The sequence below is a fragment of the Peromyscus californicus genome, unplaced genomic scaffold, assembly GCF_007827085.1.
Source record: "Peromyscus californicus insignis strain IS unplaced genomic scaffold, ASM782708v3 Scaffold_7__1_contigs__length_154581171, whole genome shotgun sequence".
NCBI lineage: Eukaryota > Metazoa > Chordata > Mammalia > Rodentia > Cricetidae > Peromyscus > Peromyscus californicus.
In genome coordinates, this window is record NW_026294595.1 from 137,570,901 (window position 1) to 137,590,208 (window position 19,308).

General features: G+C 46.9%; 1 protein-coding gene across 10 annotated transcripts in view; it reads left to right on the forward strand.

Moving 5' to 3' along the window:
* L3mbtl1 (L3MBTL histone methyl-lysine binding protein 1) overlaps positions 1 to 5,745 on the forward strand; it is a 43,880-nt gene extending 38,135 nt beyond the window's left edge. For 9 of the 10 annotated variants that reach the window (XM_052726387.1, XM_052726383.1, XM_052726382.1 and 6 more), the window contains one exon: positions 2,876 to 5,745. In XM_052726387.1, the coding sequence (XP_052582347.1) occupies positions 2,876 to 3,010 (135 nt within the window). In that variant the 3' untranslated portion in view covers positions 3,011 to 5,745. The remainder of the gene's footprint in view (positions 1 to 2,875) is intronic. The other variant, XM_052726386.1, reaches the window with a different exon arrangement.
* The last annotated feature ends 13,563 nt before the right edge of the window (positions 5,746 to 19,308 follow it).

The following is a 19,308-nucleotide window of genomic DNA, read 5'->3' on the forward strand; positions in this document are numbered from 1 at the left end:
AAGGTGTTCTTGGTTGCTAGGCAACCTGTGTACAGCTAGATGCCTTTGGTGATAGTTAAAGGGAGATCTGGAACTAGAGGAAAGATTTGGGAAAGGCAGTAGTTAAGCTTAATTGGCACATCCGCCAGGCCTTCTCAAACAGGTAGTCTGGATGCTTAAGTCTGTTCTTAGAGAGTACAGAGGTATCTCTGATAAGGTACTTTCCTCCGTCTGGGGATGGTCCTGGCCGGATGCTGCCAATGATGATAATTACAGGGAGGCTTGAACTGGGGTTCTGGCCGTGCATAGCTGTCAGCGCAGGTTATCTAAATATTCCTTGAGTAGAGGGGAAATGGTGCCCAATAAATGATGGAAAAGCTACAACAGCACACAAGAAACTCATAGCAGGAAACAACTGATAATCAAAAGCCAAATATCACCAAGGCTCCTTGAGCCTCAGCTTGACCTCTGAAAGGCCCTTGGCTTCTTCCAGGTATTAGCTTTGTCGTAATCAGCTGAAATCCTACTTTGTATATTTTTGCGGCTTGCGGCAGAAAGACATGAAGCTGTGAGTTATAGGGAGGAGAATGCCGGGTTTGAAGGCTGGACTCCTAGCTCTCCCGATTTGAGCAGCTCATCTCTGAGCATGCATCCTACTGTTGTTAGGATGGAGGTAGAGCAAGTACGCTCAGGGCTGCCTTGCAGGTCAGTGTGAACTTTGGAAATAAGGAGTGAGTCTTCACTACAGTACAGCTACATGATCATCTCACTGGCATGTGTGTACATCTGTCTAGCAACATTATAGAGTCATATAGAAATCCCACCACTATACCCCAAGCCCCATATGGGGGAGACCTCTATAAATGGTAGTCTGACCTTTTGTGCACAGTTGCACTTAAATAAAGAACTTTATTCATGTCTCTCTTAATTTGTAGAGTTTGAAACTGGAAGGAGCCCTTGCATGTGTTTAAGTCTTCCTTCCAAAACAATAAAATCATTCCCCTGCACCAGCACAGCGTGGTCTCAGCTGCCTAAAGCTGTTCCCCATAAAACAAAAGGATTTCTTTAGACCCAGCGCAGTCCACCTCTTCTGGTCTGGGTGCTGGTCTTGCCCGCTATGTTGCTGATCTTATTTGTGCTTCTTTGGGTGTCCAGCTGGACTCCAGTTTCTAGAACCTTCTGACCAGCATGGAGCAAATGCACCTACCTATCTCCTGCTCCCTGGGTGGCTTATTGTTTTAACTTTTGTTTGTTTGGGGTTTGGTTTGGTTTGGTTTTGGTGCTGAGGACTGTGTACAGGTCTTCTTGCATGCTAAGGCTGTTCTTTGCCGCTGCTCGGTAACTATGCCTTCTGCCCCACCCTCTCCAGATGAACTGACTGACATGAACATCTAACACCACACGCTTTCTGAATTGTGTGTACTTGAGTCCACCTCCATACAGCCTCCTTCCTCCATTTTCTTCATCTCACTCCCTCCTCACGACTAACTCTTCTCCTCCTTGACTGGAATGTGCACTTAGCAGCCGGTCACACACTTACTTTGTCTGGCTTGAGATGAGGTCGTTTGAGTTAAATTACAAGCACCATCATGTTTCACCCCTGAGTACTGGGACTCGTGACTTTTTATACAGTGTTGTTATTGCGCCAGCAATCAGTGGTAGCTCCTCAGGTCATCCACACCCTGCCCGTATCTGCATTTCCTGTTACCTCAGAGCATTTTTAAAAATCCTTCTGGAGCCAAGTGAGGCCCACATAAATTATTTCAGGTGTTATATAGCCCTTAAATATCTTCCATTCTAGGATAGTACCCTTTTTTTTTCTTCCTTTTCATTTTATTTTTTCTTGTGACATTTTAAAAGTCTAGAAGTCAGGACTAGCAAGTTGTCTAAGTGGGTGAAAGTGCTTGACACCAGGCCTAGAGACCTCAGTTTGAGCCCCGGGACTCACATGATGGAAGGAGAGAGCTGACTCCCAAAAATTGTTCTCTGGCTCCCACATGCATGTAGGGACATACACACATCCACATGCACACCCACACCCATACATACACAAAATAAATGATTGTAATAGGAAAAAATTTAAACTAGAAATCAGATCCAAAGGCTTCGTTAGATTCAAGTGTTCTCTATCTCTCTGCTTTGGGGGCAGGAATAGGTCGGAGGTAGCAGTGCACCCCACGCCGTAGCCCTCAAAGTGCGGTGTCTGCCCTGCTTGCCATCAGTAGCACTCAGATGACTGGTGGGGTCCCACAGGGCTGTGATCGGGTTTCTCTTGTCTTTGTTTGCTTTGTTTTGACTTTAGGCATTTCACAAATGCTAGATCACATGTGTAGATATGGAGGCTGTTAGCCAGGTAGCAAAATGAGTCCAGGCAGCATTTTTGAAGCGGATGACTCATGGATGAAACAGCTTCGACCACAAGCCTGCCTGGTTTCCTGTGCAGCCTCCCTGGGCCCTGTGCTTAAAAGAACCTGGCGCTGGGCTTTGTGCTCAGCTGTCACTAAGTTCCTAATAACTTCCAAACAAGGAGCTCCACGTTTTTTCTAAGTACGAAGCCCCACAACTGTATAGCGGCAGCTGGTTTCTCGAAGCTACTGTCTATAAGGGCTTCAGAGAGGATTTTCCAGTATAGATACTGACACAGCACAGTCAGCAGAAAGAGAAAGGGAAACTCTGTGTGTCTGACAGGGGAGCCAGGCTATCCTGCTTTCCTTCTCCATCCCCATGGCTGTCTTCCTTTTCTCCTTTTTCCCTCCCTTGTCCTTTCTCTTTGCCCCGCCCCCTCCTTCCTTTTCCACCTGCCACATGCCCCTTCTCCCCTCCCCATACCCACCTTTCCCCCCTGCCCACCCTTTCCTCCTCCTCCGATTTCCTCCTCCCTCTCCCGCCCCCTCAGATGATTGACGGCGAGGCCTTCCTTTTGCTGACACAGGCGGACATTGTGAAGATCATGAGTGTCAAGCTGGGCCCAGCCTTGAAGATCTATAACGCCATTCTCATGTTCAAAAACACTGACGACACCTTTAAGTGACTGGCCAGGTGGGCCCTCCTCCCACCCTGGCCGGGCTCCCTCCTCAGACGGTGCTCCCCACCCCTGTCCTCTCGGTCTGACTAGGCCTGGCCCTTCCCAGAAGGTGTTTGGGAGCAGAGGAGCCTGGGCAAGGGAGTCTAGGCCCTCAGTCCTGGAGTCCATTTGTCTCCGGTTTGCCCCAGTGAGGGTGTGACGGAACTGAGGCCTGATGACAGAAAGGAATGCAGGCATCCTGGCGAGGACAGCCTGCGTCTTCAACCACCTTGGTTCTTAGGAGTTAGGAGGAGCTGGGTCCAGTAGGCATCCTCTGCTCAGACCTGGGTCCTTTGGGGCATCTCTTTGTGCTTTCTTCTCGGCCCCTCTCCTCCTACGAAGAAGTGACCATGACTTTGGCATACATATTTACACATAAAAGGTGCCTCCTCCCTTTCTGCTGTTGGCTGTGCACCCTTCCTCTGCTGCCCGGTTCTTGGGCAGCCCCCGTCATGGTCCAGCCAGACCCCATGGCTCTTCTCCTATAGATGTGTAAGTCTCGGAAATAGGAGCGCTTCCCACTGGGAGCCTCTGGCTGTCTTTCCCCTTTTACCTCTAGGCAGAGAGCCAGAGCTAAGGCACCTTCCCGACCACCACTCAGCAGTGGAGCAGCCAGTTCCGGGGCTTAGTTCCAGCAGAGGGAGCAGAGAGTTAGAGTTTATGTTAAAACAAATGGAGCCCAGGTTCTCTGATGCTGCCTACACACCAGCAGATACAGTCTGCTGGGTGTCGGGAAGATGCAGTCTGGGCTGATAGGCAGTCGGACTAGGATGTCAGGCACACTGCAGTCTTTGGCCTGAGGGGTAGCTCCAGACAGCATGGTGGCAGCAGCATCCTAGCTGTGTCTGTGGCTCTCAGCCAAGATATTACACATGCCAGTCCAGCCTCCTGCCCGGAGAGTGTAGCACTGTGTAGCACACAACCCCTGTGACATCACATTCACCCTGTCCCTTAAACATTTCTCATTTTGCCCTGGAGTCTAACAAAGACCACCTACAGCAGAGAGTTGGAAGGGTTCCTCTCCTGTCTTTGAACTCTCTGGTCTCTTATGCCCTTCTTGCCACTCTCCCCAACTGTCTCTCACTGCCAACTGGGTCCCTGCTGGGCCTCTGGGACTTGGACCTTTCTGTCCAAGTGGAAGTTCAGTCTCTACTCAATTACTGCCAAACACGCCTCCCAGCCAAAGTGGGGAGCACCAGAGCCCAGCAGGAGCCACTCTGCCCATACGTGGAAGCCAGTGCCAAGCTTCATCTGGTGCTGAGGTGGGCCTGCAGGCTGAAGAGCAGGGTCATCTCCCAGTCCAGTACACTTGTAAGTCATGTGGTGTATGTGTGTGAGTATGTGTGTGTGTACGTACATGTTGGTCACTCAGCAGTTTCTGTCAGGTGCAGGTATGAGGTACAGTGTTGGGAATATTAAGGGCTATTGTTAAGCTATGAAGCTTTATTATTTCCTCAGAAGTGAGAAATCAAAAGTTCTGTTGATTTCCTGTTTCAGCCCTTTGGGGACCTCCCCTCCCTAGTCCAGACAGCTTCTGGGAGATAGCCATTTAACATCCAGCTGGGGTGGACAGAGCCTCAGGTTACCTTTCCCTTTCAGCCCTCAAGGGTAACTCTGAGCAGAACCTTTCTGGGATGACACCCGGCAAGAGCAGCCAAGGGGGAGGGAGGGTTAGGTTGACAGATGTGACATCATTGCCCCTTTGCTGGGAGTCTCTGCTATCTCAGCTGTCTGGGTTGCTGTGGAACCTGCCACCTTCTGGTCTTCAGTCCGTGGTGTCGCTGACCAGTCTGAGAAGGCAGCACATGTTCTGTGTTCCTGGCTGGTGCTGTGAGACCACACAGCTCCCAAGGAGGGGGGCAGCAGCCTTTGCCATGCAGCTCTGCCTGTGGGAAAGGCCAGATGGACTAACGGCCTTGGAGAAGAGGACTCGCAGGCCTCCCGACTCTGAGGCCTCAGCTCTTCTGCACTAATGTCAGACTCTTTGGAAAGAAAGCAAATCCTAAAGAAATCAAAAGAAATCTGCCTTCTGACCATCCCACTACCCGCTGGGTCCCCAGATGAGACTGTTGCACCTTGACCCGGGAGCACAGGAGGAGAGGGAGTGGGTGGCTGTTTCTGGCACCCTGTGTAACATGAACCACTTACACTTTGTCCCCAGCAGGCTTGTCCAGCCTCGGCCCAGCCCTGGCCTGAGACAGGGATGAACTCTCTGTTTAATTTCTAAGACAGAGAGAATGGTTCCAGAGTTTGAAAATGAAGCCTGTTTCTACCTTCGTTTACATGCACTGTGATGGGGTTACATTTTTGTTCTTGGTGTGTGTGTGTGTGTGGTTGTGTGTGTGTGTGTGTGTGTGTGTGTCTATGTGTGTCTGTGTCTGTGCGCGCGTACATTCTTTTTTTTTTTTTTTTTTTTTGGTTTTTCGAGACAGGGTTTCTCTGTGTAGCTTTGCGCCTTTCCTGGGACTCACTTGGTAGCCCAGGCTGGCCTCGAACTCACAGAGATCTGCCTGGCTCTGCCTCCCGAGTGCTGGGATTAAAGGCGTGCGCCACCACCGCCCGGCTGCGCGCGTACATTCTTAAAGAAAATCCTCTGGTTTAAACTAAAGTGACTCTTGAGGGAGGAAACATTACAAAGAAAATGCAGTATGATTTGTCTGTGTATTGTAACAACACAAATAAATTCAAATCATTGAACAGTCTGTAGCCAGAGTCTGTGTCTCTTTTTGTGGTGAAATGCCCAGAACACACAGGCGAACATCAGTGCTGCAATGTCTGAGGAGCCCAATTCTTCCCTCTGCTGCTAGGTAGAGGTCCTAGAGCAGTGGTTCTCAACCTGTGTATCGCAACCCCCTTCGTGATTCAAAAGACCCTTTCACAGGGGTTGCCTATGACAATCAGAAAACACAGATATTTACATTGCGATTCATAACTAAGTAGAAAATTATAGTTATGAAGTAGCAATGAAAATAATTTTATGATTGGGAGTTACCACAATATGAGGAACTGTATTAAAGGGTCACAGCATTAGAATGGTTAAGAACCACTGTCCTAAAGAATCTGAATTTTGCCAGGCAGTGGTGGCACACGCCTTTAATTCCAGCACTTGGGAGGCAGAGCCAAGTGGATCTCTGTGAGTTCAAGGCTAGCCTGGTCTACAGATCGAGATCCAGGACAGGCACCAAAACTACCCAGAGAAACCCTGTCACGAAAAACCAAAAAAAAAAAAAGAGAGAATCTGAATTTTATACTTTAATAGATCCATTTTATAAAAATAAAAATGTATTGAAAGGAGAAAGCCAAATGGAGAACACTGTTGAAGGGATTCCATGCTTAGAAACACCTGCCTAGGAAAGTGTCCTCAGAGTCAGCCACCAAGGTGTACAGAGGTTGTGGTAAAAGTAGGCCAGACTGTATCTCAGGCTGACAGGGGAACTTGGCAGGATCATCCACATGGCATTGGTTTTGCAAGCGTAAGAGATGTAAGAGTGAGCCAGGTGGCAGAGGCACACGCCTTTAATCCCAGCACTCAGGAGACAGAGCCAGGTGGATCTCGGTGAGTTCGAGGCCAGCCTGGTCTATAGATCGAGATCCAGGACAGGCACCAAAACTACATAAAGAAACCCTGTCTCCAAACAAAACAAAACAGAGAGAGAGAGAGAGAGAGAGAGAGAGAGAGAGAGAGAGAGAGAGAGAGAGAGGTAGGGTCATGAAAGCTTGCTCCAAGATTCCTGAAAGCTACTGAGGCTGGGCAAAGTGCTGTAGGGCAGGTTCTTTGAAAGGAGGGCCTGATCACCATTATATGAATCTAAAAGTGTGGACCCCAAATTACAATGAAGACACCAGGATTTTTGAGGGCTGTGGGGTGTCCACCAAGGAAAGCTGCAGGTATGAAGTAGAACTAGGCTAAGAGAGAGTTTATCTGTGTTGCAGGCAGCAGAGCAGGAGAGGCCGGGGTACTGAAGGTTATAAGAGCCCTGATGATTCCAAGAGCTCCAGATTCCAGATATGGAGCTATGGGATTTGATGTTAGCTGAGGGCAGAGCTGTTCAGTAGAATGCTTGTCTAGCACACAGGAAGCCCAAGATTGATCCCCAACACCACATGAAGCTGGTCTGTGGGTGTCCCCTTGCAATTCCAGCACTGGGGAGATGGAGACAAGAAGATGAGAAGCTGAAGGCCATTTTGCTACATGGTGAGTTTGAGGCTAGTCTGAGATACATGAGATGCTAGCTCTAAGAAGAAGAAAGAGCCACTCCGTGGTGGCGCACGCCTTTAATCCTAGTATTCGAGAGGCAGAGGCAGGCAGATCTCTGTGAGTTCAAGGCTAGCCTGGTCTACAAAGCAAGTTCCAGGATAGTCAGAGCTGTTGCACGGAGAAACCTTGTCTCAAAAACAAACAAAGGAAAGAAAAAAAAAGATCAGATAACCGTTTAATGACTATACACCTGCTTGTCTTAAAAGTATAATCAACTGGGGCTGGAGAGATGGCTCAGTGGTTAAGAATACTGACTGCTCTTGCAGAAGACCCAGATTTAATTCCCAGCACCCACATGGCAACTCACAACTGTAACTCCAGTTCTAGGGGATCTGACAGCCTTTTCTGGCCCTTCAGTCACCAGGCATGCACACATCGCACAGATATACGTGCAAGGAAAACACATAAAATCACTGTTAGGCAGAGAAAAGTATGTATTCAATAAATATCTGTTGAATAAATAAATCTCCACTTTTAAAAAAAAAGTATAAACCACAGGGCTGGAGAGATGATTCAGTCAATAAAATGCCTACCTAGCAAGCTGAAGATCTAAGTTCAAGTTCCTGAAAGTTTACTGGCCAGTTCATCTAGCCTGCTTGATGAGGCCTGAGGCCTCAGGACTAACACAGGTTTTGGTTTTTGTTTTTTTTCCTCTGACTACATGTGTACAGTTCACTCACCCATCCACAAACAAATAAGCATATGCATACCTAATTTCTTTAATTAAAAAATGTAAATAAGAACTCCCAGGGCCTGATAGCTTGACATTTTATATAAATGGTCAAGGCCAGAGAATTCAGTGGCTCCTCCAGTTTTAAAATTAGCATGAAGCTTTCTGGTGCAGAAATGTCAATCTGGAGGGCTCAACTCTACAGTTACCAGAGTGTGCATGTGGGTAGAAACATGATAGGAATGTCATGGGCTCATTGTAGTCATCTCTTCAAAATCTTTCATTCCTTTGCCCGACTGCCCTTCCAAACCACTTGACTAGGAGAATCCTAACTATGGAGCTGTCCAAGACTCAGCCTCCTCCTCTGGAGCAGGAACTTGCCAGACTGGACAGACAGACTGATGTCAAGGTAGACTGATGGCCTCAGGCATCTGTGAATTGAACTCCCATGGTTCTCTAAGGGTAGCTGGGCCTTAGGGAGCTTGGCTCCAGCTCTCCTTTACATGTTCCTCAAGCCTCCTATACCATTACCGCTTTCATCATCTCCTGTATGGCCTCACCATCTACATCCCAGGAAACAAAACTTGCACCTCCCTGCCACCTCATCTACGTGGTGTCTTTCACCCACATCTGTCCTCCTTTCCTGTCACAGTGGAAAAGTTGATTCTTCTTCCTGGAAGCCAATCCTTGACCAGCTAACTGCAATAAAAGAGACGTTGACACACAAGGAAAGCCTTTGGCACTTTAAAATGTAATTGCAGGAATAAAGTTTTAATACAAGGTTCAACAGTTAGAAGTGAGGACATCTCCTAGGAAGTAGAATACAGGGAGGGGGGTGTGGTGGCTGCAATCCTATAAACCTGTAATCAGGAGGCAGAGGCAGGAAGATTGCACAAATTCAAGGCTAGCCTGTCTCCAAACAGACAAAGACAATGAGATGAAAATTGGAAAAACATTTGAAAATCAGCAGACTAGTCAAACAGGGAATTATATTCTTAAAAAAATAAACTAAGGGCTGGAGAGATGGCTTAGTGGCTAAGACACAAAGGACCTGTGTTCATGTACACAGGCATCTGTAACTCTAGTTCCAGAGGAACCAACATTCTCTTCTGGCCTCCTCAAAGTACCAGATTTGCAGACATACATGCAAGCAAAACATCCATACAATAAAAAAAAAAACTATGATATGCTAGTCTCCAAATTGAGAGGTTCCACTGAGTGGCAGGACAGAGGAATAGTACCGGACTGCATTACTGTAAAACATCAGAGTAATGAAAATCAAGACTGGAAAGCTGTCATTGAGAACAAAACCAAGGAGCATGAATAATAACACTAGGTTTCTCTACAGCAATTGCTGAAAGAACACGGTGGAACAGTGTCGTAACTATTTGAAAGGAAAAAAGAGAGAACGGGGAATGTAGTTCAGAGGTAGAATATGTGCCTATCTACCATGTGTGAGGCCCCAGAACCAATTATCAGCAAGGAAAAAAAAATGGTCAAAGGAAAGAGACTTGTGTACTCAAGTTTGAGGTTGTCATTCAACCACGAAGGCAGAATATTTACAAATAGCCAACTCTTCAAACTTTCATTGTGCACCTGTCCATGGGGTGATGCACTCCATCAAACTTCAAAAGTAGCCAGCCATGGTGGCTCACACCTTTAATCTCAGCACTAGAGAGGCAGAGGCAGACCAATCTCTATGAATTCAAGGCCAGCATGATCTACACAAAAAGTTCCAGGCCTGCTGGATTTACCTGGTGAGACCCTATCTCAAATGCTGCCCCCTTCCCAAATAGAAGGAAAGAGAAAATAAAACTGTAAAGAGGAAGATCCCAGAAATCAAAGATGGTTCAATTAAGAAAATCTAGGTTTACCAGGCGTGATGATGCATGCCTTTAATCCTAGTACTTGGGAGGCAGATGGATCTCTGAATTGGAAACCAGCCTGGTCTATAAAGCAAGTTCCAGGACAACCAGGGCTACACAGAGAAACCCTATCTAAAAAAAACAAAAAACAAAAAAATCAAAAAGAAAAAAAAAAAAGATCTAGGTGACAGTACATTAATAAAATATGGGGGAAAATGTGATAGTCTCAAATGACACAAAAAGGCATTTGACAAACTTCAACATTCTTCCATGAGAAAAATGGAAGAAAACATGAAAGGAAACTTACACAATATGACAAAGGGTATCTGCACACAGTCCACAGCTACTCCGCTCTCGGTGGTGAAGAGAGGAACATTTGTGTCAAAGGTCAAGAACAAGACGAAGACTCCTGCATTCGCTGCTGCTGTTCTGCCTTTATTAGATGTTTCAGTCAGAGAAACTAGATAAGAAAAATAAAATAGAATAATCCAAGTTGGAAAGAAGTAAAATCGCATTAAAAATAATATCTTATTTCTAGAAAAGTCCCAAGTCAATAGGAACCCTACAAGCTGCCAGATCAAGCTAATTCATCAGAGTTGCAAGACAGAAGATTAACACACAAAAATCAGTTGCATTTTTATACACCTGTAATGAGCAATCCAAAAATGTGTCAGCTTCCCACTGCTGTACTAATTATCCAATAGCAAAGCGCAGGAGGAATATTTCTTTTAAAAGTCAGCAGCTCTTAATGCCACTGAACTGCACATTATAGACAGTTAAAATGCTAAATACCACCATAGATAGATAGATAGACAGACAGATAGAGTTTTAAATCCCCGGTTCCTAGGTATCCACTGCCACCGATGTAATAAGCCAATTAAGCCGAATTCATAAATCCTGGTTTAATGAACAGAACAAAGCAATGCTGGGTGACCCTTGGAAAGGCAGGGGAAGAGTCACATGGCAAATATGGCTACCAGGCTTTAAGCAATCTGTTGCCATGGTCTTGAGCAGCCCCAGGGAGGGGCTGGCTTTTGTTGGCCTTACAGGGGGCAGGTTTGGGGAGAAAGAGAGATGGGGGAGAGGAGTTGAGGTGGAGCTCCCACCAGAACATATGTGTGTATGTATGTATATATGTATGTATATACATATATACATATATATATATATATCACAATAAAATAATTTGGGTGTGTGAATGTGGGCATGCATACACCTCTTTAAGTTTGTGTTTGAAGGTCAGAGGACAACCCTGGATGTTGATCCTCACCTTCCACCTTGTTTGAGACAGGATACCTCTTGTGTAACACTGCGTACACTAAGTTAGCTGGTCTGGAAGCTTCTGGTGAGTACCCAGTGTCCACTTCCTATATCCCAGTAGGAGCTCATTGGGGTGACAGGTGCTTGAGCTACTTTGTCCAGCTTTATAGGATTTGGGGGACCAAACTTAACTTGTCAGGCTTATCTGGCCATGACTTTACCCACTGAGCCATCTCCCTGGTTCACAATAAAATAGTTTGTGAGGGGAACGCATAGGGTCCTTTAAGCAGGCCATTAAATGAGAGAGATGTCTGGAGAATTTCCACAGTGATGGGAAAGGAAAGGCCGGTGTGATATCACACACTATCCATGAAGAATCAAGAATGAGAAGGTCCAGGAAGGTGGGAAGAGCTAAACAAACTCAGACTGACATATTAAGAAGATACGATGTTTCTATCAGAATTGTGTATGACAATACATAATTCTCAGTAGGGATATTCCATATGTAGTCAATAATCTACTATAATTAGGATAATTGATCCTATAAGATCAAATCTAGTAACACTATGTCTGTCTTAGTTTATGGGAGGACACTATATGACCCTCATATGAGATCATATCCCCATCATTAAGCAATATGTGATATATGTATGTTCTCTCTACATATATTGAACATATATGTGTGTGTGTGTGTGTGTGTGTGTGTGTGTGTATTCTACATTCAGAGGCAATTTTTCAAGCCATTTGTCTTAGTTAGGGTTTCTTTTCTTTTCTTTCTTTCTTGCTTTTTTTTTTTTTTTTTTTTTTTTTGAGACAGACTTTCTCTGTGTAAGAGCCCTGCTGTCCTGGATCTCGCTCAGTAGACCAGGCTGGCCTCGAATTCACAGAGATCCACCTGCCTCTGCCTCCTGAGTGCTAGGATTAAAGGCGTGCGCCACCATGTCCGACTAGTCACCATGTTTTATCACAGCGACAGAAACTCTAACTAGTTAGTCATGGTGGCACACTCCTTTAATCCCAGCACTCAGGAGGCAGAGGCAGGTGGATCTCTGTGAGTTCCAGGCCAGCCTGGTCTACAGAGCAAGGTCCAGGACAGCCAGAGCTGTTACACAGAGAAACCCTGTATTGAAAATAAGTAAGTAAGTAAGTAAGTAAGTAAGTAAGTAAGTAAGTAAGTAAATAAATAAATAAATAAATAAATAAATAAATAAATAAATTAAATAAATAAATAAAAACATCATGACTGTGGTGATGTGAAAGAAAATGGCCCCCAAAGGGAATGGCACCATTAGCAGGTGTGACTATGGTGGAGTGGGTATGGTCTTGTTCACGGAAGTGTGTTACTGTGGAGGCAGGCTTTGAAGGTTTATTTATGCTCAAGCCACACCCAGTGAGACAGTCTACTTCCTGTTGCCTGCGTATCAACTTGTAGAAGCTCCTTCTCCAGCACTGTCTGCCTGTACTGTCATGCTAATGGACTGAACCTCGGCAACTGTAAGCTGCCACCTCAATTAAATGTTTTCCTTTTAAGAGTTTTCCTGCTCAGGGTGTCTCTTCAGAGCAAGAGAACACTGACCAAGACAGTGACCGAAAGCATCCTGGGGAGGAAGGGCTTTTACTTCATCTTACACTCCAGATGACAGTCCATCCCTGAGGGAAGTCGGGGCAGGAGCTGAAGCAGAGGCCGTGAAGGAGTGCTGCTCTCGGGCCTGCTCAGTTTGCTTCCTTATTTTCCTTTTCTTGTTTCTACATCCTAACCAAAGCTTCCCCTCCCTCCCTTCTTCCCAGTCCCCCCTACCTCCCCTCTCCTCTTCCCCACCCCATCCACTTGTCCTCCACTGTTTCTCTTCAGATACAGGCAGGTACCCCATGGATATCAGCCAGCCATGGTGTATCAAGCTGCAGTGAGACCAAGTACCACCTCCTCCTCCACCAAGGTTGGATGAGGCAATCTGGAAGGAGGAATGGGTCCCAAAAGCTGGCAACACAGTCAGAGACACACCCACCACCCACCACCCACTCTCACGGCTAGGAGTCCCACACAAAGATCAAGTTACACAACCCTAACACATATGCAGAGGGCCTAGGTCTGTCCCATGCAGGCTCCCTGGTTGTCGGTTCAGTCTTTGTGAGCCCCTATGAGCCCAGGTTAGTTGGTTCTGTGTTTTTTCTTGTGGTACCCTTGACACCACTGGGTCCTACAATACTTCCTCCCCTTCAGTTTGCCTTCTTATACCATCCAGGACCACCAACTCAGGGGTGGCCCCACCCGCAGGGGTCTGGGCCCTCCTACATCAACCACTAATCAAGATAATATCCACAGACTTCCCTGTAGGCCAAGCGTATGGAGGCATTTTATCAATTAAAATCCCCCCTTTTTAGATATGCGTAGGTTTGTATCCAGTTGACAAAAACCAACCAGCACACCAGCAGATGAGGCAATGGTGGATTAATTTTGGAAAAAAGCAGAAATGTGTGTCTGTATAAAAAGTGAAAGGAGAAAACCAACTCCCCCAAAGTTGCCTTCTGACCTGTAGTTGTAAGGGCTGGTGCGATGACTCAGCAGTTCAGAGGACCCAGGTTTGGTTCCCATCCAGCGCTCACATCGGGGGAACTCACAAGCACCCATAACTCCAGTTTCAGGGGATCAGACAACCCCTTCCGGCCCCTCAGGTACCTGCGTGCATGTAGTGCATATACACTCGGGCACACATACACATAAAATATTGTTGCTGTTGTTTTGTTTTTTTTTTCAAAGAAAATGGAACCTGTGTTGACATGGAAAGATATACATGAGAAAAAGAAATACATTCCTGAGAAGTGAGTGGCTGAGCAATGCATACAGTATGATTCAGTTTTATATGCAGATGTGTCCACTAAGGCACAGTCCAAAGTCAAGAGATGTTGTCACTGTTTAATCAACAGCACATACCTCTAGAAATATAAGTGAAGATGGAAGTGTGTGTGTTGGGGGGGAAGCTTTCACTTTCTATTTAATGTTCTTCTTTCTGTATGCTGAAATTCTTGTATACAGTCTGTGCAATCGATACCATTGTGGGTGACCGCCTTTTTTTTTTTTTTTTTGACAGCTCTAGGAATGAGGGGAGGAGCTTGTGGTGGAAGAGGCAGGACTCTGGCCACAGTCCTGATTTGCTCCGTACACTCAGGCCAGCTGCCTCCCCTGTCTGGACCAGGGCCAGACATGTGCTAGTGTGTGTGTTGGAAAAGGTGGTGAGTTGAGGCCATGAAGAGCTCTGGAGGGCATGGGAGCAGTAGTTTTTAAGGCACTGGGCTTGACCATTGGCTTGTTGACATTTTTAACAAAGAGTCAACGATAAAGAGCTGTGGGAGCAGCTCGGGTAGAGTGCTTGCCTGGCGTATGCAGGGTGCTGGATTTGGTCCCCAGCACTACACAAGTTCTGGGCATAGTGTTACTGGCCTGTAATCTCAGCACTTGGGAGGTGGAGCAGAAGAATCAGAAGTTCAAAGTTGGTCTCAGTTATGCACGGAGTTGCAGGCTAGCCTGGGACACACGAGACACTATTTTAAGCAGAATGAACCTCAAACTCTAAGGTGCAGAGACGTCATAAGGACGGTCTTGTCCCACCTGTCCAGTTGCCTGACCCTGACCCCTGCCTGAGTCAGAATGCTTGGTCTGGCACCTTCAGAGCATGCAGTTGGTTCCCATGAGCTAGGACCAGCTGAGCCCTGGTACCTGACCCTCAGATTTCCTAATTCGGAGCAGGATGCAAGTCTTCACCCAACTGTCGTTCTTCTAAAACGATGCCAGGTTGGTGAACCCTGGGTGGTTAGGCACCAGCTCAATACAAGAGGGTTCGAGAGGGGTCTATCCACGAAGCAGGACACAGCAGGAATAAGCGCTCCATCCCTGGAAGTTATCAAGGAAGGGCTGGATGCAGGGGCAGACAGCCCTCGTTAAGGAAAAGGTGGGTGAGAGTTGGGTGAAATAGTTTTTTTATTGTCCATTTTCTGTAGTGATATATTGAGTACCCTAATAAAATCTGCCCGAAGATCAGAGAACAGAACAAGTCACTAGATTAAACATAGAAGCCAGGCAGTGGTGACATACACCTTTAATACTAGCACTCGGGAGGCAGAGATCCATCTGGATCTCTGTGAGTTCAAAGCCACCCTGGACTACACAAGATTGACTCAGTCTAGGAGAGAAACCGAGCCAGGCAGTGGTGGCACACACCTTTAGTCCCAGTTCTTGGGGAATCACACGCCTTTAATCCCAGCACTAGGAAGGAAGTATAGCTGGGTGGAGAAAAGTGTATAAGGCCTGAGGAGACAGGCACTGAAGGCTTTTCAGGCTGAGGAGTCCTAGAGGTAGGACGTGGCAGTGGCTTGCTCCTTTGTCTCTCAGATCTTTCAGCATTTACCCTAATATCTGGTTCCGGGTTTTTTATTAATAAGACTGATTTAAGATTCAAGCAACATTTGGTGCCCAACATGGGGCACGAACCCACAACCCTGGGATTAAGAGTCCCATGCTCTACTGACTGAGTTAGCTGGGCTGAGTTAGTCTTATAGTTTTTGCTATTAAGACCTTTAGAAATCCGAGCAACAATTCTCCCAGTTCCAGGAGAATGAGGAAGTGATTTAGATGATGACAAGTGGGAAAGCTAAGTGGACAAGCCTAACTTTCACTGGACTGTGGGAAGGGGGTGATCTGAGAACAAAAGTGTGACAGTGTCAGAAGGGACTTGGAAGAGCCTTCATCAAGGCTCCGGAATTCTCATGAGGCTCTGGGAGCCCAAGTCGCTTGCCCAAGGTCACACAGCTTAAGTTGTAGTTTTTTTTTGGTTTTTCGAGACAGGGTTTCTCTGTGTAACTTTGCACCTTTCCTGGAACTCACTTGGTAGCCCAGGCTGGCCTCGAACTCACAGAGATCCGCCTGGCTCTGCCTCCCGAGTGCTGGGATTAAAGGCGTGCGCCACCACCGCCCGGCAAGTTGTAGTTTTTTAACAGTTCAGAGGGTCCCAAGGGCACAGTTGTCCAGAAGCCAGTGATACAGCAACCAAGGTGATTCAGTCCAGCAGTTAATTAGTAACTGGAAGGTCCTGAAGCCGACTCCAGCTGGCAGGGCTGGGAGGTTGAGCTTGTGCTGGTTTGAGAGACAGGCGAGCGAGCGGGTGACAGGTCACTCCTGCTTGGGAAGGTTGCTGGGTGAGTCAGGATTGGGTACACGGAGGAAGCACAGTGCTCCAGGACCTGCGCTGGGACCCAGGGTTTCGAGGTGAGGGGCTCCCCTGTGAGCAGAGTGCCTGCCTTGCTCCCAGCTTAAAGCAGCATCTTCTGTATTCCAACTGACTGCCTAGGCTAGATGGCTTCCTAACTAGCCCTTTTCTGTCTTTTTCATGTCCTCCCCCCCCAACTTTATCCCCCTTCCTCCCTTTTCTCTACCGACTTTTCTTACTCCCTAACTCCCTTCCCCTTTCCCTACCTTCCCATCCAACTGACTCCTTCATTTCGTCTTCTCTGCCTAATTTCTTCTTCCTTCATGATCCAGCTAATATATTCACTTCATCTTCACTTTCATTCTTTCCATTTCTAGCTGTCTAATCTCTTCTGGAGATTCTAGGCTGTGGGTTTGGGGGTCAACTTGCCTGGGTTCAAATCCTATTTATATCATTTGCTGACATGGTATCTCACTCAAGTTATTTCTCTTCACCACGCCTCAGTTTCCTCCTCATTTAAACCGGAATAATAGGGCTGGGGGGTAAGCTTAGAGGTGGAGCACTTGGTTGGCAGTGCTGGAGTCAATCTTCATCAACACACACATTCTCTCTCTCTCTCTCTCTCTCTCTCTCTCTCTCTCTCTCTCTCTCCCTCCCTCCCTCCCTCCCTCCCTCCCTCCCTCCCTCCCTCCCCCCCCCTCTACACACACACACACACACACACACACACACACACACACACACGTGTGGATGATGACAATTCCTATCCTATGGGGTTTATAGGAACAAAATAAGACCAAGCTGGCCCTTGGGCTGAGAAGGCAGGTAAATGGCACAGTCCAGTGGACTGAAGCCAGGAACAATGACAGGAGCAGCTACAAGGAGAGGACACTGGGCAAAGTTTTTAGGGGAGGCAAATGATGACCCATGAAAGGGTTGGGCATGCAGGCCATGTTGGTGGAAGGATGTTCTCAAGAGAGAGATCTGTGTATTACTCCTTCCCTAGCCCACCATGCCGGTCTAGGGAGATGGAAGCAGACACACCAGAGATGCGGCAGGGGAAGGCAAGTCTAGATGGCAGCAAGTGATGGGAGGGATGGTATTAATGGCTCGGGGATGAGAGACGGGCTGGTGAGATCGCCCGCGGGATAAAGGACTGGCCATCAAGGCCGATGACCTGAGTTCAATCTTAGACCCTCATGGTGGGAGAAGAGAACTGACTCCTCCTTCAAGTTTTATACACACACACACACACACACACACACACACACACACAGAGAGAGAGAGAGAGAGAGAGAGAGAGAGAGAGAGAGAGAGAGAGAGAGAGAGTCAACAAATGTAATAATAAAAATAAAATAAAATAATCAGGAGAAGACACTGATGTCAAGTTGGGCCAGGTTGTATCTATCACAAGAGACAAGGAACTCTTAGGAACTGCAGGAGTGGGATGGGGTCTTAGGCAAGGTGACGGGAGACTGGGCAGTGAACATGATGAAGCTTGGTACTTTAGCAATTAAACAGTCACACTATAAGAAATTTTATACAATAGTTCAAAAACAAAAGCAAATACCCTGACCGAATAGCTAGTGGTCATGGCCTCCTGCATTTTATTGTAGCCATTCATGCAAATGTCCATTGTCTTTTTTTCCCACTTTAATAAAATTATTACCCCAGCGCACCCACCATTCTGAAACTTGCTTTCTCCTTGATAATTGCATCAGATGTGTGCCCAAATTTTGATCTATGTAAGCTTACACAGACAGAGGTTTGGGTTATATAACTTTTCATTTCGTATGTATACTATACTTGATCATTCCACTCCTTGACTTCATTAGTCAAATGTGTCATGAACATCGCCACTATTTCACACTGGTTCTAGATGGAAAGGATTCAGTAGTGAGCAAGCAAAGTCTGCCTTCATGAACTGATGTTCTAGTTTGAGATGGAAAATTAGAGCACTCGACTAGTGACATGATAAGAGGACATGACTCTAAGTGCACAGTCAGATACACAGCCTCCAGAGAAGAGGCCAGCTACTGTGGAGGGTGGACCAGTCAGCAAGATTTGCTCAGGACTTCACAGGCTCAGCACTGGATGCCCTAAGCCCCAGATAGACCAAGACAATCCGTCACCTGCTCTCAGTCAGCACAAGCCTCTCCTGGAGGTGTCACTGAAGCAGGGTCCTCTGCCATGTTATTGGAAGTCAGCCATGTATCGTCTGGGACAAGAGCTTTCTAGACAGAGGAAGTAGACACAAGGAGCTGAACCACTGAACTGGTTTATGGACATAGGAAATATATGGAGATGGAGACCCAAGGACTGAGCCAGGGTTGAAAGGGGAAGAGGAAGAGAGTCTAGTAAGGAACCCCAGGGCCTCTCAGAACCAAGTAGGCAAAGGAAGGGTGCCAGAGAAGATGCCAGAGCCTCATCTGAGCAAGATGAGGATGCAGGAGTCATCACTGGCTCTGACATATGAGTCCACTGTCCACTGATTCCTCAGGATGCTGGGATGAAATCTGCGATGAGTTCAGGAGTGGAACAGAAAAGGAGTGTGGATGAGGGGTGCGGATAGCTCCTCAGAGAAGTTCAATGAAAAAAGAGAGAGAGAAATGGGCTCTTTAGCCAGGGTGCAAGGTGAGGAGCTGAGCCAGCATGGCTGAGGTGGTCCTAAGTGCCAGGCAGGGGCACTTAGCCTACTGTTAGCTCCTTTATCTTGTTCTTCTAAAGTCTTGCCGCCCAGCGAAGACCCCATGGGGTTTTTGCTATTGAAAAGAAATGTCCTTGGTAAGGATGTGTGTTTTGTCAACATGTCACCGGCAGACTTGTGTATTGGTTCAACATTGCTGTTTTGTGGGAAAAGGAAACTGCTACTGTTTCCTGCAGTGTTCTTAGACCAACACATCCAGGTCCCTTGAATTTTAGAGTCTTTAGAATACCCCTCTGTGCCTACAGTGATTGTATAGCCACACAGAAAGCTCCAGGAAGACGGGGGCTATATGGCTCCCATGACT